General features: G+C 38.4%; 1 protein-coding gene across 9 annotated transcripts in view; it reads right to left on the reverse strand.

Moving 5' to 3' along the window:
• MID1 (midline 1) overlaps window positions 1–22659 on the reverse strand; it is a 384641-nt gene that overhangs the window by 46117 nt on the left and 315865 nt on the right. For all 9 annotated transcript variants that reach the window (XM_063660355.1, XM_063660359.1, XM_063660357.1 and 6 more), the window contains one exon: window positions 3963–4070. In XM_063660355.1, coding sequence (XP_063516425.1) covers window positions 3963–4070 — 108 coding nt within the window. The remainder of the gene's footprint in view (window positions 1–3962; window positions 4071–22659) is intronic.

Here is a 22659-nt window from a genome sequence, read left to right on the forward strand (position 1 = left end):
TTTTTTGCTGCTTACTACTTACGATATATTATAGTTCTTTTACTGTGGTTTACTTCTACATTTAAAAAATATTACTGTGAAGATATATTTATATATGAATAGATTTTAGTGTCCAAAAACTATAGAAACTATTATTTTGTTGTTGATAATATCTAATGAGATACAGTGTGTGGTCTTAGAGGCAGGGTTCTATGGTATTCAGTTTTTGAAATTTGCTGAAATACTTGCTTTCAACCAAGTGCATGATTATTATTTTAAAAATGCCCCATGTGTAGGTTTTCATATATACTTTCCTATCTTTTGAGTTCCAACTCAGTCGGCATTTGACAAACTCTAATGTCACTCAGACATAAAAGAATGCCTTTTATGGCATTCCCAAGGTGGCGACCAAAACTCAATTTCCAAATTTCCACTGCAGCTGAGTTTTCTTTCTAATTTCAATATCTATATTTTTCCCTCCAAAATTGCTAATTTGTTGCTTTCCTATCTATTTTTTTATTTCATTTCCTTCTTTTGTGGCTTCACTTTTTTTGCTCTTTTGAAAGAGAAGTTATTCCTTCATTTCTTTCTTTGAACATCTTAAGACTTCTTTTAAAGTCTTTTTCTTATTTTCCTATAAAATTAATTTTGTCTGGGGTAAGATAATGTTGTCTGCTGATTTTGCTGGCTGTATGTCTAGAAATTTAAGATTTCTTTATATACTTTGAAATTAAACTTAGAGTTTCAGTTTTAAAGGGAAGTAATTTATAATTCTTTCCTCTCTCACCCTCCTTGCTCAGCCTACCCTGCTCTGATAGTTTTCCAGTTGCCTTCACCTGGCCCTTGAGGTCATTATTCAGGAATCCCATCCTTATCTCTGTGCTCCCTTTCTGTGTGGGTATCAGAAACAGTGTGAACACAGGCTTCAAGCTGACAATGTGACTTTGCTAAAAGCTATGATACAAGGGAAAGGTTGGCAATAATTTTTGACTGAAGCATGAAGCCTTCTATAGCCCATGACATTAAATAATGAGCCTGATTTCCATTCCCCATCCCATTTGGAGCACTTCTAGTTCCTTTCCCCAAAGCTTCAAGAACTATTTATCCACAGGAGCTGAAGCTGAAGCTACTTTGGCCTCTTCCAGACCAAATCCCAGTAGCCTGTGTCCTCAGCCACAGTCATGGCTTTTCAGTTTTGTCTCATTTCTGGCCTGTGGAGATGTTTATCTTGTTTTTGGTCCAGCTATATGTCTTTGCTTTTGCATTTTATTAAGTTCTTTATTACTGACATGTATTTGGGGTAGAACGAGTGCACCAAAGCATAAACTCCATGCAACACTATGGCTGGAACTTGGGGACACCTGCACTACTCTGATCTAGCTCATGAGGGAAACCCTGGTGGTGGGAAGTCCAAGCTAAGTAAGAGAAGGGAAGGCAAGCTAGCCAGGAAGTTGTGGTGGAGTGCCCTTGCAGGCTGAATAAGGACCCTTAATGCTGCCCACATCCTAATCTCAGGAATCTTTGAATACGTTACTCACATGGCAAAAGGGACTTTACAGACAGGATTAAGGATCATGAGATGGGGATGTTACCCTGAATTATCCAGGTAATCCCAATGTAGTCACAAGGGTCCTTATAAGAGGAAGGCAGGAAGGCCTGTGTCAGAGAAGACGTGAGGATGGGAAGAGAGGTCAGACTGATGCAAAGAGACCATGAGCCAAAGAATGCAGGCTACCTGTAAGAGCTAGAAAAGGCAAGAAAAAATAGATTTTCCCCTAAAGCTTCCAGAAAGAAACAGCACTGCCAAAACCTTGACTGTCGATTATGCTTAACCCAGTGAGATCGATTTTTGGATTTCCGAATTTCAGCACACTGAGATAATAAATCTATGTTGTCTCAAGCCACCAAGTTTATGGTAATTTGTTATTGCAGCAATAAGAGACTAATAAGAGTAAGGTGCAAAACCTCAATTAGAGAGGAAGAAGAAGTGCTTTTTAAAAAAAATTATTTATTTATTATTCATTTTTTACTTTGAGATGTATTGCATGGCATGGTGAAAACAGCAAATAAATAATAATGTATTATATGGTTCAAAATCACTAAGCAAGTAAATTTCAAATGTTCTCACCACAAAAAAAGGCTTTGAGATGACGGATATGTTAATTAGCTTGATTTAGTTATTCCATATTTCATCCATAAATTATAACATCACTTTGCACCCCATAAATATATATAACTGTTTGTCAATTTAAAATTAAAAATGAAAATAAACTAATATGTGTATTGAGAGCTAATCTCTGCATGCAACCATGTAAAGTTAGCAAATTACCTTCTGTATGCATATGAATAATTAATTGTGACTGTACTTCAGGTGGCCATGTGTCTGAGAACCTGGAATACTTCTAGAATTAAGAGATGTGCACCTGTGATGCATGATGATGATGGAAGATGAAATATATCCTGTAAGGATTCCAGATGGACACTCAGTGCTCTTCTAAATTGGACAATTTGTATGTGGGGAAAAGTAGCTTTTTGGCACATGTGAGTCCTTGGCCAGGGAATAATTTCATGTTAATCTGTTAATCTACTATACCAGTGTCAATAACTATTTGATTTCACTATTTTTTCAGATCATTTTAATAATTTATGTGTATAAATATTTTGTAATCTATATAGACAGAGTAATCCAAAACATTGTACAATATTAGAAGGTACCTGTTAAATTTTGTGGAAAACAGAAAACCACATACATTAGCCATGGTTATCTCTGTGTTTCACTTACAACTTGCTAGTATGTTTTAATTAATATATTTTGTTTTAAAGTACAGCTATGAACAATAATAATAGAAATGCATGAATTTACTGGATCATAAATAAATGCTTCTATTTTTAAAAATCCATAGAAAAATTATCCTTGGCCAGGCATAGTAGCTCGTGCCTGTCATCCCAGCATTTTAGGAGGCAGAGGCAGGTGGCTTGCTTGAGCCCAGGAGTTCGAGACCAGCCTAGGCAACATGGCGAAACCCTGTCTCTACAAAAAATATAAAAATTAGCCAGGTATGGTGGCCCACGCCTGTAGTCCCAGCTACTCAGGAGGCTAAGGCAGGAGGATTGTTTGAACCCGGGAGGCGGCAGTTGCAGTGAGCCATGATTGTGCCACTGCACTCCAGCCTGGGTGACAGATAAAGACTGTCTCAAAAAAAAAGAAAGAAAAAAAGAAAAATTATCCTTGAATGTGGCAGAGAATTGGGTAAAATTAAAAGGATCATAAGTATTTCAATAAAAACATGACTAATTTTAAAATAGAATAAACTGATGGATTATAAAGTGACCAACAGTTTGTGAATGAATTTTGAATAAATAAGAAAGTCGCTATAAAGAATATATGTCAATTTCTCTTAAAAATATAGTCTGCTGTGAAACAATAGGAAATTAAAACATAGAAACATTAGAAAAGAAGTACTATTACTATGTCCGCAAAGGAGTATATGATATAGTGAAACCCCAGGGGTTTTAGGACCATGAAGTTATACCTGTATACATTTCCTCAAAAACATGGGAAAGTACTTCATAATTTCTATAAATAAAGTCAGATTCATTTTTAATTTACGTAATGCTATGCTAGTTGCTAGGATATCACAATGAATACAAAATGAACTCTGCCTCCACAGAACCCACCTTCTCATAGACAAGTGAGATAGAAAACAATGGCCATGATAGACAAGACCTTTATGCTACCTCCTGGCGCTGGGCAATGGAGCAGCCCTTGTATCACAGGTCTTCACAGGAGACCATAGTACAAAGAAAAGGATGGAGAAAAAACTGCCAAGCAAAGGCCTTTTAACTAAGTCTTAAAGACTTAAGAAGGAATTACAGAATGTATAGAAAAAGAGGGTTCTCAACATTTCCAAAGTCCCTGGAGTGTATTAGGATTTATTTTCTCCAGGTAGAGAATATGAAATCTTCTGCCCTAGAAATCATACCTTCCCTTCTTTGATCTTGGTTCCAATAATTTGTCGTCTTTGCTGAATGATCTCAATGAGAAGATCACACTCTTCTGTCAATTTGGCTTCTTGACGCGATGCATTGACCTACGGGATAAGTACAATGGTAAGTGTTAATTTGGCCTTTGTTTTTCAGTTAAGTGCTATTTTTAATGTATACTAGGATGTTTCTAGTTATCTCTGAAAAGATATTTTAAATGTTAACTCTTTGTCCGATTACGCAAGGATGGCAAATATAGGACTTACATGGCCACTTCCTAATTTGCATCCTTGGAAAACATTATTATCCAATGACAGCAGTCTTTTCTACTAAGCCAGACTCAGCTGCAGAATCTTTAGCATAACATGTACATAGCCATTACCAATTAGTTGGAAAATGATGTGTCATGTGAAATATATTTGCAATTCCTGCTTTTATATTTTTAGAAAGTATCAAATTTGTCCTGTTAAACATAAAAAATGTAAGTTAAAAAAACAATCAATATTATTCTTTTATGGAGGACAGATTACTATCAATCTCTTTTAGACAAATTTTCTGTAAGCAATGTAGCAAGCCTGTATCACATTTATTTAACATTTCTCTTAAATACAAACATCAATTTTGTATCTAATCACTATAAAACATAAAAAACACAAAAAGATGGTTCGACAGTTTATTAATCTTATGACATAATTTAAAATTATACTCCTAGTATACTTCTGAGAGATCAAGGTTCTACAACAAAAGCATACCATTCATGTGGAAAGGTGGATCACTACAGAGTGGCTTGTATTTGAAGTTTTTGTGACTTGTATGCAAGGGAGGCTTACAATTAGCTCATTCTTGGCAACTAGGCCTGGGAAATACTCTGCACATGCTATTTCCTCCATCTCATGACAATTCTGAAATGCTTATTCACAAACAGAAACCCAGAAACCACAGCTGTGAGAGATGGAGATAGCAGGCATGAGGTTTATTATTTTAACACAGCCGCAGGAGAAGTTGCAATGTTACAAAGAATGACAATGGCATTGATTATTCTAGCATATCTCAGGGAGGAGACATGGCCCAGTCCCTAGGCTTTTTGATTTGGAAGGCTTTAATTGGAGTAATTTCATTCTCTATGAATGAGATAAACTGGAAGTAGGGTCATGAGTTCAAGATAAAAATCCACTGATGGCTGTTCACAGAAACCATGTCCTGTTTCCACAGGCCCAGGATTCCTTGAATTTTATTCCTGATCATTGTTCAGACACAACATAGAGACTACTCAAGACATCTTATTGAGAAGATGATGGTCATTGGCCATTTGCAATAAACCATGAGATTATGTCCTACATCAGTTTAGCAGACAGAGTTATTTGCTAAGTATTTGTTTGAATGAACAAAGAGAAAAATTAAAAATGCATTGACTGAGAAGTACAAATGTGGAACTCAGGCTAATATTTCAAGGAGGATAATCATTAGGCTTCATTTCTCTTACTGTTATTTTTATGTCATCATTTCTAGTTCCCCTTGAGGTTTCTCAAATAAATTTAGCTATTGACATATTTACTTGAAACTTACACTCAGTAAATTTCTTGTTTCCTTTTGACCTCAAACTGAATTTAATAACTGACTACAACTGAGTTATGAAAAGGATGGGACCATATTGATAACATGAGCACATTATGATGGAGGAAGTAAAATTTCTAGAAAGTAGCACTGACAAAGCTTCTTTGCTTGACCAAACTTTAGTCTTGAACTTTCTCCTAGGCCCTTCTGTGCACTTTCTTGTAAACCAGTTTTAGCAAGAACCCTGCTGAGTTGGTTTAACCAGAATCCTCCATCTCCATATCTGATCACTCTCAGTATCTGATTGGGTTCTTCATCCTTCACCATGCCCCAGGGGATGTCTGATCAACTTGGCCTACCTTCAGCAAGAATCCTTTTAGGTCGGTTTAACCAGAATCCCCCTTACCCCTGATGTTTCCTCTTAGTAATTTTCCATCCACTTACCATCACCCTGCTCCTTGGCTGTAAATCCCCACTGGTCCACGTGACATTGGGAGTTGAGTCCCATTCTATACTGAGGTCTCTTTCCCCTTATTACAATAGTCCTGAATAAAATCTGTTTTTACAGCTTTAACTACTGTTCAGCTCTAGTTTTTCTTTGACATACCCCATACTTGAAAAATATCTACTAGAATAAACCCGAAGAGCTAAGTTGTACTTGAGAATACGAGGTAAATCTGTTAGAACATAAGCTCCATATGGGCAGGGATCTTCAGCTGTTGTATTAAATAAGGTATCTATCCCAAGCACCTGGTGCCATGTCTGGCACAAAATAGGCATTCAAAAAATATTTGTTGAATAAATAAATAGAGAAAATGACCTTCCAAGAAGAGACAGGGCAAAAACGTAATGGAGCAAGTAGTTATCACTAGTAATCACTCAATATGCAGGTAATGGATTGGTTTCCAAGGACTGTGTAGACACAAAATTATGTCCTAAGGATTGTTTTATTTGAGGGGGAGGGAGGAAGGGAGTTGATTTTTTTTGAGACAGGGTCTTGCTCTTGCTCTATCACTCAGGCTGGAGTGCACTGGTGCCATCACGGCTCACTGCATCCTCGACCTCTCAGGCTCAAGCAATCCTCCCTCTTCAGTCTCCTGAGTAGCTGGGACTACAGGTATATGCCATGACTCCTGGCTCAATTTTTTAAAAATGCATTTTTTTGTAGAGACGAGGTCTTGCTATGTTGCCCAGGCTAGTCTCAAACTCCCGGGCTCAAGTGATCCTCGCACTTTGGCCTCTTAAAACTGCTGGGATTACAAGAGTGTGCCACCGCACCTGGCCAGGAATTGATTTTTTAAAACTGCCTTATTGGAATATATTTCACATATCATAAAATTTGTCCATTTAAAATGTGCAGTTTTGTGGTTTTTCGTGTATTCACAGATGATTTCATGTGCAATCGTCATCACAATCTAAGCCTAGAACATTTTCAGTGCCCAGGAAAGAAACCCATAATGTGTGCAGTCACTCCACATTTTCCCTACCTGCCCCAGCTCCAGCCCGAGGCAACCACTAGTCTACTTTCTGTCTCTTTATGGATTTGCCTGTTCTGGATGTTTCATATAAATGGAATCAAATAATACATAATCCTTTTTGTTTGGCTTCTTTCACTTAGCGTAATGTTTTCAAGGTTCATCTATGTGGTAGCATTTATCAGTACTTCATTCCTTTCTATGCCAAATAATATTTCATTGTATGAATAGGCCACTTTTTGTTTATCTCTTCTTTAATAGATGCACACTGATGTTTCTAGTTTTTGTTCACTATAAATAATACTGATATGAACATTCATGTACAAGTTTTTGTGTGCCCATATATATTCATTTTTCTTTGATATAGGGGTGGAATTGTTGGGTCACATAACTGTGTTTAATGTTTTAAGGAACTTCCAAGCTATTGTTCAAAGTGGCTGCATTATTTTATATTCCCATCAGAAATACATGAGGGTTCCAATTTCTCCACATCCTTGTTAATGCTTGTTATTGTATGTCTTTTTAATTTTATTTTATTTTTAGTGGGTATGAAGTGATATCTCATTGTGGTTTTGACTTACATTTTCCTGATGGCTAATGATGTTGACCATCTTTTCGTTAACTTACTGGACATCTGTGTATCTACGTTGGAGATATGACTATTCGGATCTTTTGCTCCTTTTGTAATTGGGTCATTGTCTTTTAATTACTAGATTGTATTATTTCTTTACATATTCAGAATACAAGTCCCTTATCAAATATGTGATTTGCAAATATTACCTCCTGTTTTGTGGGTTATCTTTGCATTCTCTTTATGATACCCTTTAAAGCACAAAACATTTTTAAATTTTAATGAAGTTAATTTATCTACTTTTCTATTGTTACTTGTGCTTTTGTTGTCATACCTAAGAAACCATTGCCTATCCCAAGGTCATGGAGACTTACTATTCTGTTTTCCTCTGTAAGTTTTATATTTTATATTTAGGTCTATGAGCCATTTTGAGGTCAGTTTTGTGTATGGTGTGAGGGTAGGCTTCTAACTTTATTCTTTTGCTTATGGATAGCCAGTTGTCTCAGCACAATTTTTTGAAAGACTATTCTTTCTTTCACTGAAGTGTCTGAGAACTTTTGTCAAAAATCAATTGACCACATTGTGAGGTCCTCAAGTTTTAATGTTGTCACTAACATATTCCACACTTCAAGCTCTTCTGGCTTTGACTAAGTCCAGTGAGAACCCACTGCTAATTCTAGAGTAGGGGCTGTGAAATGAAATGTGGTGTGTAATATACCCACATGGTGACATTAGGAAAATCTTAGGCTATCTCCATTTGTGAGTTTTCCTATTTTGTAAAATGAGCTGAATAATATCTGCTCTCTCAGCCATGTGGAATTATTGTGGTGAATACATGAAATAATATATGAAGAAACACCTACACTTATGAAGCCATTGACAAACCTGAGGTACTGTTGTCTGCATTGAGAAGGGATTTTGTAAACAGATTATGATTTAGTTTAGGGTCCATTCACTCTCACAATCATTGGGAGTTGAGTTACTGCATGGTAGAAAAAGTATCCCAGTTGCCATTGTAATATGGGGCTCAATTTAATCCAAATCTTGACTATTTGATTTACAGAATGGATAGGTTTGCTTTACCAAAAAAGTGGGCTGAAATCTTCTTTGTTGAGGCAAATGTGTTTTGAGAAAACTGATATCACAATCACCATCACCCCAAAATGTAAATTCCTAGAAATTTGAGAACAGGATCTATTCTTTCTAGGCCAAGTATTTTTCCTAGATCTTTCAGAGAATACAGATTTAGCTTTCCTTTTGAAACCAGGGAAGTTGAATCTTGTTTTCTACTTTGATGAATTTCTAAATTCTTGTAACTCTAGTATTCTTATATTCCAAAAGATACAATAAAACAAGTTAAATACTATTCTATATTTCAAAACTTTTTCTACTACGAAGAAGTTTTCCACAGTTTTGCTGTTTCATGTGTCACTTAAACAAAGAATTAACGATTTGATTGGACTTTCTCATTAATTTCTATTAGTTCAAATATGGCAGGGTTTATTGGTTACTTGCAGTTATGTTCTGGTGTTTCTAGTTCCCAGGTTTGGTTTGGAAGCTAGCAGCTCCTGGTTATGATTTTTGCTTTCATTTCTGATTCACATCTTTTGATTCAGAAATCATTGTGGCTGATGGAAGTGCTCTGAGGAGGGCCAATCTAAGGATGCAGAAAACAAGTTCAAACTCTTCTTTCCAGTACTCACACTTCCACTTTTGTGCCATCAGTCTCCTCCTTGGCCCCTAAACTAAGGGCAAGAGTGAGATGAAGATAATTAGGAATGATGTCCAGTTGTGGGTAATTACTGTCTCCTGCCTTTGAACCACACTGGAAATGGGGCACTTGACTTCTCAGGATGAAATACAGCTTAAAATTAGGCCTTCCTGGCCAGGCGCGGTGGCTCATGCCTGTAATCCCAGCACTTTGGGAGGCCGAGGCAGGCGGGTCACGAGGTCAGGAGATTGAAACCATCCTGGCCAACATGATGAAACCCCATCTCTACTAAAAATACAAAAATTAGCTGGGTGTGGTGGCGCATGCCTATAATCCCAGCTACTCGGGAGGCAGAGGCAGGAGAATCGCTTGAACCCAGGAGTCGGAGGTTACAGTGAGCTGAGATCTCAGGCCAGGCTCCTCAATACTATGGTTTTTTCTCACCTCAAGTACACTCATGAGCAAGTATCACATTAGCCCACCAGTATGAGAAACTCAGTCACTTTCACCTCATCTCATTTTTAGCCTCACCCATCTGCTCAGCATATACCTTCTCTACATCTAGAGTCAGTTTTCTTTCGCATCTTGAAATGCATCTTCTCCCCATCAGTCTTGCCTGTAGGGAGCTGCTGACCCACTTTCTCCTATTCCTAGGGTAATATTGCTGCTTCTGACAATGACTTTCTGATCCTTTACAGTCTGATTAAAGAGATATTACAAAATTGAATAATGATGTGAATGTAGAAGCAAAACAATCATATCTGGCCTGCCTAGTCCTGAGATGGAATTCAGCATTGAGGGTCACTCAGCTTCATTAATGCTCATATCTGGCACCAATAATCAGTTGCAGTCCCATGTAAGTTGCCCCTGGGTGCACGGTTTACATTCCCTTTCTAGAAATGCAGTTATGCATACTCATTCCCCAGATTAGTTAATGATGACACAAATGGATTAGCTATTTTCTCGAGAGCACTTGGTTAGCAATGCCCAAAGTCTCCCTGCTAAGTTTTATGGTGTAATAGTGTTACAGTGTTTTGAGGAATGGGTGGGGTAAAGAGGACAATTATTTTTTTCCTTGTCATATATGTATAAACATTAAAGGGATTTAGTTACATACATATACTAGAAACTGGACTAGGTGTCTGTGAAATGTTCTTTAGCAGTCTGCAAGTGGTTTTTAAGTATTATTTCTAAAACCTGGCTCTTTTAATTTGACTTGTATTCAACTGCAAAATGAGATGTTCAGTGCAGAGTATAAACATCATTAGATTTCAGACATGTGTGGGCTTAAAATCTTTAGAAATATTTGGAACTCTTAGGATGGAGCATCAGTGAAGGAAAAAAATATCTGGCCAGTTCTCACAGGTGAAATTGAACTAGCATGCATTTTAGAAACCCTCATTTTCTCATTTTGCAGTGCTTTATTGAAATAAGTTAGCCATCCATAGACTTTCAGAATACAGCCTTATAATTCGTCTTGTGAAAATGACACACTGACTTGATATATCACTTCTTATTCGTACACAGACGGAAACACTGAAGTAAGCTTGGGACAGGATAACCCCAATGTGTTGGAGACAGGATATTCTATCTCTGGGTGTTGAGAAGAGGGTTGCTGCATTGCACAAATCCGGAGGCTACTATTCACTTTGAATTCCGCAAGAATGGTAGACCCCTTGAGTTGTGCCTCTCTCACCCTGGCCCACCATTACTGCACTCTTGAAATTGCACCATCAAACTGTGACCCCTTTAGTTTAAGATGCTGAACCTTGCCATCTTTGAAACCATTACCAAGGAGTTGGGAGTTTAAAAGACAAATGTCTACTTTACAAGTTTGCCTGGATTCGGCCTCACGGCAAAAACCAAAGCTGTTTCATGCCACAGTGAATAAATGTGACCTTCCATTCCAAGGCCACAAATTAAGGTGACCTTGAGAAAGGCTGAAACATTTTTATACATGATGCTAGGTTGATGTTCTTGTTATTGTTTAGACTCAAAAGGACTTTTCTCTATAACTAAGAATATGTAATTTTGAGTCTGCATCCAAATTTGAAGGGGTTAGTGGTACTACATGATGTGGCATAACCATCCCATCTCACTCCAAAGGAAAAACAATGGAGGAGTTAATTCCAATTTGCCCAAGGCTAAAGTAACTGAAACACAACAGAGCTTTATATAAGCTGATATTTGGCCTGTGGATGAGGGTACAGGGAGAAAACTGTATGCAAGTGGGCTCTACACCCCGCTGTGTACCACTGACCAGGTGCAAAAAGAAATATGATGATATGAGGGTGCTTTGGGTTTTATTGCCAAAGACAGCTGTGATGAACATTCCAGATTCTGGGGCAAAAGTTAGACAGAGCTGCCAGAGGAACAATGAAAGGGATTCCAATACTTCAGTCTGTATATAAAACTGAGCCAAGGAGAATTGAGTAACAGCAGACAATATTACCATAATTCATCTGATATGTTTATATGTAATCTTCACCCTGAAACTCTTTCACACCAAAGTCAAATACTTGTGGACCTGGCTCAAGTGAATGAGAGAGAGAGAGAATGGCCTGGCTCCTGAGGTCTCTGTCTTTGGAGGACAAACCAGAGTACAGGACAATATTTTTAATGTTTAATGTGTTAATTTAATATTCAACATTTTTGATCAAAACTTTTTAAACTCCAAGAAAGGCTTTTCAGAAAAATTAAAAATGGAATCCTTTCATAAAGTGCTTTTGGTGGGAAGTAATAGTAGTGATATAGTGATACAACTAGAAGCTACATGTAATCCAGGCTTTAGCATAGTGACATAGTGGAAAATTATTTGGACCAGAGGAGATCAATTCTACATATTGATTATCCAGACAGGAATTTGCTATGGGACTAAAAAAAATAGCTCTGAGGAACCGCATGATAAATCCTCTTTTCTTGAGGTTTCTAAGATTATGAAGCTTGAGTGCTGGACAAGGTAGCAAGACACCATCAAAAATGGCAACACACTGTGGTGACTAGAGCAATTAAATTCTTTCTTATAAATGAAATACAACTGTAATAAGGCAATAAAACTGCCTAGCAAAAAATGCCATTGCTAATGCCTAAAACTTTGAAACTTCACATAAAGGAGTTTTACTTCCAATAGTAGCATACAGAACATGGCCATTCACGATGTTGTTGATGTCGCTGTTAAGTTTTTCAGTAAAGCAAAATCTTCAAACAGGTAAAATAATTTAGAGGGAGCGAGGGCTAATGGAGGCAGTGGTTTGGGGCTCAGGGACTTGAGGAAGTCTTCCTGGGATTGAAACACCAGGTTTTTATTGCTTACTAGTTGTATGTTATTGGGCATTTACTTCAACTATCTACATCTCAAGTTCCCTACCTGCATAATGAGGAAAATAACATTTGTTACCTGGCAGACCAGGTGCGATGCTGCTAAACATCCTACAACACATAAGACAGCCCCCACAACAGTGAAAGGTCCATCCCCAAATCCCACTAGTGTCAAGATTGAGAACCCCTGGGTTAGACTGTGGTGAGAACTAAATGAGTGAATACATGAAAAGCCCTTGACAAATGCTTGGCATGTAATAATTACTACATAAATGTGAACGATCACTATTGCTAACGAACTCTTTTTATCTGGAATGTCCATAGAGAATTAAAACTAGAGGTTCTAGGACCAGTCAGCCTGTACTGGTTACCTGAGGACTTTCTAGCATGAATCAAAACTTTGATGCATGTACATCATCAAAATAATAGCTTTGGAAGCTACAACATGAGGCTTAACTCCAGAATTTTTGAAGCTACTTTTAAATCCTAACTGGGTTCCTTGAAGGCTACTTCCTGATGCAATTGGATGGGGGAAGAAGAAGGGTAGAGAACATTCTTCCATGGTACAGAGCAGGAGTTGGGAAACTTTTTTTTTTTTGTAAAGGCCTGGATAGTAATTATTTTAGCATTGTGGGCCAGACGGTCTCTGTTGCAGCTACTCAAATCTGCTGTTGTAGTGTGAAAGCAGCCATAGACAATATGGATGCAAATGGACGTGGCTGTGTTCCAATAAAACTTTACTTACAAAAACAGTCAGATTCTGCATGAGCGTCACAGTTTGCTGACCTCTGGCATAAAGGAAAAATCATGGACTTCAAAGGACTGCAGGTATGAAAAATATTTGAATTTCTGTGAGAATGTTTCCTCATTTGCATACTTTTGATGAAAATATCTGCAAACAATCTGGTACATAGTAGATGCTCAATACATATTAGTTTTCTTCTTTTAAGGCATGAATAGCTACAAGTACTGAATTAATGGAATTTCAATTTGAAAATGACAACATACTTGTGGTATGGTTTTTACTTTCCCCATGATGTCCTGCTGACCTCTGTCACAATTATAATAAATGTTACTCCTTCTTGTAATGTTTTTCCTAGGCTACACTCAACTGACTTCAGTCTTATATTCTTGGCATCAATATCACCGCCTTTTCTTTTTGTGTTTAATGGTAACTTTGTTAGAAGCAGTTCCAAAATGAAGAAGCAGAATGGAAGGGGTTGCTCATAATTCATTGAAAAACAATAAACTCCTCCCTTCCTTTCTCTTATTAATTACACACTTTATAAAACAAATGCTTCACACCCTTCCGTTTGGGCTGGGCACACTGAATGAAAAGAAATCTACTTAACCTGCCATGGATGTTTGTCTCTATCACGTCTTTTTCATAAAGTTTCTGAAAATTAGCGATTTCTATTAAATAATTTTCAACAAATGTGTTTGGCATTTGACGTTGTGGTCAGAGGGTAAACAATAACTTTTAGCAGATGACCATTAACGGAGTGCCAGGAAAGATGGAGGTGATGTGTTTAAGGGAAGGGAAGTTATTTCTAATGGAAAGAGGAAACCTCTACTCTATGACTTTACCTTAATCACTTTCAATCTTACATGTTATTTCTCATTAAGTGACATTCCTTTTAGTTGTTGTGCCATGATTCCTGAAAAGTGATGTACTGGAAAAATACTGAGTTGGACCCCTTTTTGGGCTTCAGTTACTCAGGTATAGAAGCCATCTGCTCCGGCAAAGTTCTGGAAAATGAAGATTGGGTTTCTGCTCTTCGGTATTCCGTACAGTGAGTGAAATACACATGATTACATCACTGATAGAACTTAACTGGGAGGTACAACTGGAAAATGTTAAGCTTTGTTCTGCCTTCATGATGCACCCACAAGTGATATCTATGAAATATCTTGCCCTGTTGTTGTCATTCTAGAATATCAGGAGAAGTGAGTAGATTGATTTTTAAATATCTTTGATGTCCAGCGATTCATATGTATGTTTATTCAAATACAATGAAAGAGACTTGAGTTTAGAGAAATTGAACATGTGAGCTATAGCCATGACTAGAAAAAGAGACTTGTGCTATCATTTCATTTTAGACATGGTTGGCAGTTGTATCCTCCCCGAGAAGGATATGAGACAAGAATGGATGGTCAAATTGTTGCCAGAAAACATCAGTACCGGGTAGGAAGTGAAACAGGGACAACTACGAAGCCAGTAAAGTGTGACTTACCAAGACCACCTTGGGCAACTGGAGATTAATCCCATTGGGCAACTCTGGGAAACAGTACAGAACATTCCAGCTAATAGGGAAGAAGCAGAGTATTTATGTAACATCTCCCATCAGGAGCTGGTTGAAAGCTGTTGGGGGAAGGTAGGCATTAACTTCCCTTTGGAATTAGTTGGTCCTGGGAGGGGCAGAAAAAGCTCCCAGGCCAGGGAGATAGGACCTGTGAGTGCTATATAGGTATGGCCTTGACAGCTGTAGGCAGGAGCTCTTACACTAGAGGAAACTACAATATAACCATTTTGAGCTCTCATGGAGGACAGAGAGAGCTGGCATCACAGTCATCCAATTTTTCAGTTCCAATGACTTGTGACTAACTGTGGGGCTAAACAGAATTTGCATCGGACAGTGCTTTCTGTACTAGCCTTGGTCATTCCTGACTTCAGGGTCACAATCTACCTACAAGCGTTCATTTGCAACTGACTGTAAGTGGGTCTAAGTTTGAGCAATGGTAGGCAAAGTTCCCTGAAAAAGAAAACGTGACATCTAGCGTGTCAGACTAAAATGTATATTTCCTTATCTAGTGACCCCTAACTTCCATCATTTCAACTCATTGTGAAATTATTATTGTCTTTCTGGAACAATGGTTTGAGAACCTGAAGCCTCTGCAGTAAACTTGACTTTTTTAAAGCTTGAGTTAAGGATTATTTGGAGAAGTGTCCCTCTCTCTCCCCACCCCCTTTTTTTTCCTCCCCCCCACCCCCATCTCTCCCTCTTTATACATTATCATTAAGGTCAACTATATTTCTATAAACAAACCTGACAGATGTTGCCATCTAACCTTCCTACCTGGGAAACAGAATGGTCTGTTGAGGTTTGTCAGGATCGGGGTCGGGGTTGTGGGAAGGGAGAGGGCAGCCTGCCAGGTAATGGAAACACTGCTTGCTTTAATTTTATTGCCAAGAACAAAGGCTTCTTATTGTTTAATAGAACCCTTAAAGGCAGGCCTCATTGGCATAGTTCTAATTTTTTCGAGACCACAAACAAGAGGAATTCTTTAGGGCCACTTCATGAAAAGCAGAAGAAAAAATAGTTTATTCTGCAAAAATTAAAGCAATCCTTTGTTTCAGTAGCCAGTGCCTGACTTCAGGTTGGCATCTGTATGTGTCCTCTCTACAGGGGCATTTGTTGGCATTGTCTGCATGGGCACCCACTCTTTCATTCAGATTAATTGGAGGTTATGCCCGACATATGAAAGAACTGGACAGAAACCATATTTTTCTGGCATATCATCCCTTTGGCATCAATACTTTCAGATAACATGCTAAAAGAAGAAATGTTTTGCACCAAAAACAAAGAAGCAAACACTCTCCTCTTGCAAAACCTATTTATAAAACTGGGAACCACACACACCTTCATTCAGTGCTTATTTTGATACTGCCAGCAAACTAAACCTTCTATGCAGTCCTTGCTTCTCAGCAGCAAGTTTTACCTCTCTCTCCATTTAAAGTATAGGTGACCAAAGTTTCTGGTTTCCAGAGATCTTTGCAACAGTGTTAGTAGCTAAGGAATGAAAGTGAGAGGTGATGAGGTCATTCTTGTTATTCCACGAATGAGGAAGATGCTATCAGTGTACAGGGATCATCTATGAAGCAAATCTTAGGGATTTGTTGAGTGCCCACAATGTGCAAAGCACCATGCTAGGACCTGTGGTAGAAACAGAACTTGGCCTGCTAGAAAGAATGACTTCACTAGAGAACAAGCAGCGAACATGCCAAGTGCACACATAATTAACTGCTAAACCATGAGCTACAGAAGTTCTAGAGCTGTGTGGTCCAATACGGCCACCACTAGCCACTTGTGGTTTTGAGCACTTGAAATATGGTTAGTCTGAATTGAGATGTGCTGTGAATATGAAATGCATACATTAATCATTTTTACATTGATTACATGTTGACATGATAACATTTTAAATATATCGGGTCAAATAAAATGTATTAGTACAATTAATTTTACCTGATTATTTTTACTTAAAAAATATGATTACTTGAAAATTTTTCAATTACATATGTGGCTCACATTACACAGTACTTTGATTGGATGATGTGACTCTAGAGAGTTTGAGAAATGAGGCAATTACTGTGTGAGTAGCTGAGGAAGGTTTCATGCCAAATATGAAGGAGGGACTGGTCTTTGGAGATCAGAGTAGGCAAGACAGAGTTAGGAAACCCAGGGGTGAGGAAGATGAGAAAAGGCACCAGGGAAGAGAGGCAAAAGAACATTTCTGCAAGACAGAGGAAGTTAAAATTGTATTTCAACAACATGCAGGCTACAGTGGGCATGCATCTTGAATTGGTTATCTGGGAATGGGGAGACAGAAATACCGAAGCCAGTTATATCTTACTGCCCCTTGTGAAAAGCCTTTCGGGGGCCATTTGCAGAGAGCTAGCCATGACTGAGCTCCCACAGAGTCTGGCTAAAACAAAACAGCAAATTGAGGAGTTTAACTTGGGAGTGGGGAGTTCTTCCTTGACCCCCACCTTTTTCTGATTGACTCCCTTTGTATCCTGGTCTTAGTGGGCCTTCAGCATTGATCTTTAAAGCTATCCATGCTTACTTGCTTTCCTGGAGTTTTCTTCTGAAATGGTAGTGAGGCTGGTAAAAGTTACAATGGCAGTAGAAGGGCAGGCAGGAAGGACATTGGAGAGCTGTACAATAGGGGCTTTGACAAAAGGACAGTGAAGAACAAAGCTAATCTGATCTGGAAGAGAAAAGGAAAGATCACAGCATTTAGATGTCTTTTGGTTGCTAATTTTGAAGTTGTGGTGAGTTTGTGTGTGTGTGTGTGTGTTTGGGAATCATGAGAGACTGACATTGAAAATGTTTTCCTGTTAAGTCATTTTCAGACCTAGGTTGATTAGCCATCTTACATGTGTGGAATTATTATTTATAAGTGTTTTCCCAAGCCTGATTCAAAGTGACTAACTATTTTTTTCTTTTGCAAACCAGAAAAAATAGAGAAGGTATCCTAGAGAATAAAAGGAAAGGTACAGGTGTATAATAAGCGGGAAGGAAAGACCCACCTCAATCTCTATTCAGGGCTCAGCAACACCCCTGATGGACAGCTCTCCCATTTTTGACTTCCCTTTGTCAACTCCATCCTCTTAGCCCTACCTGGGTGGCAGAGCCCTCAGGCTGGGAGGGAGCTCCCTGTGTGCACTAGCATTACTGATCCTCCAGGGATTTGTGGCTACTGAGGTTTGCTGTCATAAAAACACTGTGCTGTGTACAGTCTTCTCAAGAAGGGTCCTTTCTGTCCTTCAAGGTGTGAGCTTATCGGACATACTGATCTATGCAAATGAGCTAGTGCTACAAGGAGGACAGAAGGATGATGTAGTTGGCCTCTAGAGGTGTTCCATTCACTCATCAATAGTCAAGTGCTGCATGCTAAATGCAGCATACTAGGAAGACTGTCCTATTTCCCCAGGAGTCCAACCAACTAGGAGAAGGAATAGACATAGACTTACAGACCATCAAGATTTTTGTTCAAGAACTGCATCTATGTCAACAATTCACTATGTAGTTTCCCTTAAGCTTTTAAGTTCAAATTATGATCTCATTATTCTATTCATACATCTAATAAATTTTATGAAACCAAGAATAATCCTCTCAGGGGGTCCTTGAATCAATGTTTGATTAACTCAAGTTGAATAGACTCAACTCCATTAAACAATCAATTCTGTCTATAAATTAGCTGATTAAGTTCCTACACACATATTTTTAAATTGCGGTAAAATTTACATGCAACGAAATGCATAGATCTTAAGGGATAGTTTAATGGATTTTGATAACCAACAGCTCAATCAAGAGATAAAACATTTCTATCACCCTAGAAAGTACCCTCGAGCCACTCTTCAGGTCAATCCTCATCCCTATGAGGAATCATTGTTCAGATTACTCCTGTAACACTTTAAACTGCACTTATCAATTTAACACATTCGATTTACTTTATAAGCACTTCAAATGCCTAACAGGATAAAATTAAAATCCTAACACGTTACACCTTCCCAAGTCCTTAAGTAGCGCTTATAAATCTAATAAACTAAACCTAAAAAATATGCTGAAACCCAGGCCGGGCGTGGTGGCTCATGCCTGTAATCCCAGCACTTTGGGAGGCCAAGGTGGGCAGATCACGAGGTCAGGAGATCGAGACCATCCTGGCCAACTTGGTGAAATCCCGGTCTCTACTAAAAACACAAAAACTAGCTTGGCATGGTGGTACACATTTGTAATCCCAGCTACTTGGGAGGCTGAGACAGGAGAATCGCTTGAACCCGGGAGGCGGAGGTTGCAGTGAGCCGAGATCACGCCACTGCACTCCAGCCTGGCAACAGAGCAAGACTCTGTCTCCAAAAAAAAAAAAAAGAAAATGCTGAAACCTAAGGTTTTTTGAACATTGCAATATTTCTTTGAAACCTAAACTATCTTACAGATCCAACTTAAAATAACAGTTCTAAAAGAAATTACACGTTAGGCTGGGCGTGGTCGCTCATGGCTGTAATCCCAGCACTTTGGGAGGTCAAGGCGGGCAGATCACTTGAGGTCAGGAGTTCGTGACCAGGCTGGCCAACATGGTGAAACCCCATGTCTACTAAAAATACAAAAATTAGCTAGGCATGGTGGTGGGCGCCTGTGATCCCAGCCACTCAGGAGGCTGAGACAGGAGAATCACTTGAACCCCAGGAGGTAGAGGTTGCAGTGAGCCGAGATGACACCAGTGCACTCCAGCCTGGGTGACAGAGCGAGACTCCATCTCAAAAAAAAAAAACAAAAAAAAATTACATGTTTCAAATTAGCATTTCAAAGCAAATCTGTCAAATTTCTGTAATATGTCATATTATCTTAAATGCTATGAACTATTAACATACAAACAAATATTTCAGTCCCAAGTTGTAATATATATATTTTTTTAAGTTCAGGGTCTCTGTCACTCAGGCTGGAGTCCAGTGGTACAATCATAGATCACTGTAACCTCCAACTTCTTCTGGGTTCCAGTGATCCTCCTGCTTCAGACTCCTGAGTAGCTAGGACTACAGGCGAGAACCTCCACTCACAGTTGGTTAATTAATTAATTAATTATTTAGTAGAGACAGGGTCTTGCTATGTTGCCCAGGTTGGTTCTAAACTCTTGGCCTCAAATAGTCCTCCCACCTTGGCCTCCCAAAGTGCTGGGATTACAGGTGTGAGTCACTGCACCCAGCCATAACCCAAAATATTGATTTTATGCTACAGGTTGAGTATCCCTTATCCTAAATGCTTAGAACCAGAAGTGTTTTGGATTTTGGAATATTTGCACATACATAATGAGATATCTTGGGGATGGGACCCAAGTCTGACCACTGAATTCACTTACGTTCCACATACACCTTATACACATAAGCTTGAAGGTAATTTTATGCAATATTTTCAATAATTTTGTGCATGAAACAAAGTTTGTGTTAAGTACTTGTATGTGGAATTCTCCTCTTCTCGTGTCATGTCAGTGCTGAAAAAGTTTTGGATTTTAGAGCATTTCGGATTTTGGATTTTTCAAATTAGGGTGGCTCAGCCAGTATTATTTAGTTCTTTATCTTTATACATGAATCTCAAACTTCCTGGGAAGGAGGGAAAAAAGGAATTTACTTATTTACTAAAGGAAACAAATTTATCATGTCAAAGAAGTTGAGGTTAGAGGGTCAATGGTTAATAATAAAAGATTTCAGAACGTTCATAAGACCTGAAGACTCACTGATTGTACTGGCACTGCAGATGTACACTTGCTGAGCCTTTGTTATGGTGGGTTTAACAGGGTTTCCAATTACCTATCTGATAAGATGTTTCTTGTAATGAGAATTCCCCTGGGAATCTAACTTTCTAATCACCTGGTTTGGGTTCAGTAACCACTCCAGTTACTTATTACTTGGTTAAATTCAACCCATTTCTTTACTGGCTGATTCTTGTTATAGACCAGCTTCAGGCCACGTATCTATGGTTATCTGAATGATGTTTACGTCAAAAGACTATTGGGATAATTAAATCAGGAAGTGACAGTAAGAGCTGGTCAGTGGTCATAATTGCTTGTAGTGCATATCTACATAAGTCCTATCACTTTTTCTTTCTTTACACTACAGTCTATATGTTGTTGTGAAACTGGAACAGATGTATGCAATAATGCTCCCCTTCCAACACCTGCAAAGATGGACAAGGCACCACCTTCCCAATCCTATGGAAATTGACAGAAGGCTTCCTTGAATGAACTTATCACATCTCAATACCAAGCTTGCCTTGTCAGAGAACTAGACCACTATGATAGTTTTCATGACTTTACATATATGAACTTGATGTTATATCTAGTGAAAATACTTTTAAAAGCATAGTAAAAGCTCTATCATAAATTCCTAGGCCAAGAAGTTACCTCACTTGGTTGTAAAAATCTTTATTTGTGTTGCTCCTCACTGAGAGCCTTGTACATTCCATGGTGGCCTCGGGCGTTTGAAATAGCTGAATTTAAAATTTCATATTTCTATTTCAAACAAAAATAACCAGTACTACAACTGTCTTCTTGTTAACGGACATTTTATATGCATGACTCAATTATTTTGCTGTGGAATTTCAAAATTAGAACAAAGCTCTTCATTTCTTCCCACAACATTTAATTTAGTAAATTAAAAATAGAAGTCAATGGAATCAGGTAAAAAATGATATGTCTGGCTTCTTTCATAATCTGTAATTATTTTATACACAGAGATCATTTCAGCTTGATTGTCATTAGAAGACAATTTTATGTTCATTTATTGAGAAAAATAAGTTAAACTAGATATTAGACCCAGAAGTAAAAGGTTGGTTCAGTAACAAATTGGCGGATTGATTGTTAGGATTATTCTTGTTTCTGAATGTCATGAATGGGAGCAATAAGCGAACCAAAGCTTTTACTTGAGAGTTACCTTCTCACCTGCAATCATTCCATTCCCCTCTGACTCTTTCACCTGAAACCATCCAGCTAAGACCATCTCATATAAAAGTTGAGTTAGAACTAACAATGGCCATTTTATTTTATTTTATTTTATTTGAGACAGAGTCTGGCTCTATTGCCCAGGCTGCAGTGCAATGGCGTGATCTCAGCTCACTGCAACCTCTGCCTCCCAGGTTCAAGCAATTCTCCTGCCTCAGCCTCTCGAGGAGCTGGGATTACAGGCGCCTGCCACCATACCCAGCTAATTTTTGCATTTTAAATAGAGATGGGGTTTTACCATGTTGGCCAGGCTGGTCTCGAACTCCTGACCTCAGGTGATCCACCCACCTTGGCCTCCCAAAGTGCTGGGATTACAGGCGTGAGCCACTGTGCCTGGCCAACAATGGCTATTTTAAAAAATGTATCACAACCTGTTCCTATTATTCTTTATAACATGCCAGAAACATCTCTGCTGCTCTAGTCAATCACGCATGTAAATATTTCCAGGCAAAGAAGGTTATGTGTGGAATACTGTAATGGAGACAGGATAAGGAATTCTTGTATTGTGTGGAGGGAGCACAATAAGATATATCAGAAAAAAGTACACTTTCTCTCTAACTTCCTAATGCTCAGCCTTTGGGCCTCCAATTAAGGCCTATTACTTCACATTTAAGAATTAACCTTGGAAATCTGCACTACCAAATTCAAATATTAGAGGGTTTGTCTTCAGAGGCACGTACAAGTGTTCATACTCCAATCTGAGCCACTAGGTAGGATTCTGTATATGATGCAATAGGTCATACCACCCAAACTAGAAAGATTAGCAGACGATGAAAGGTTTGGATAAT

This window comes from Pongo pygmaeus, chromosome X, assembly GCF_028885625.2.
Source record: "Pongo pygmaeus isolate AG05252 chromosome X, NHGRI_mPonPyg2-v2.0_pri, whole genome shotgun sequence".
Classification (NCBI taxonomy): domain Eukaryota; kingdom Metazoa; phylum Chordata; class Mammalia; order Primates; family Hominidae; genus Pongo; species Pongo pygmaeus.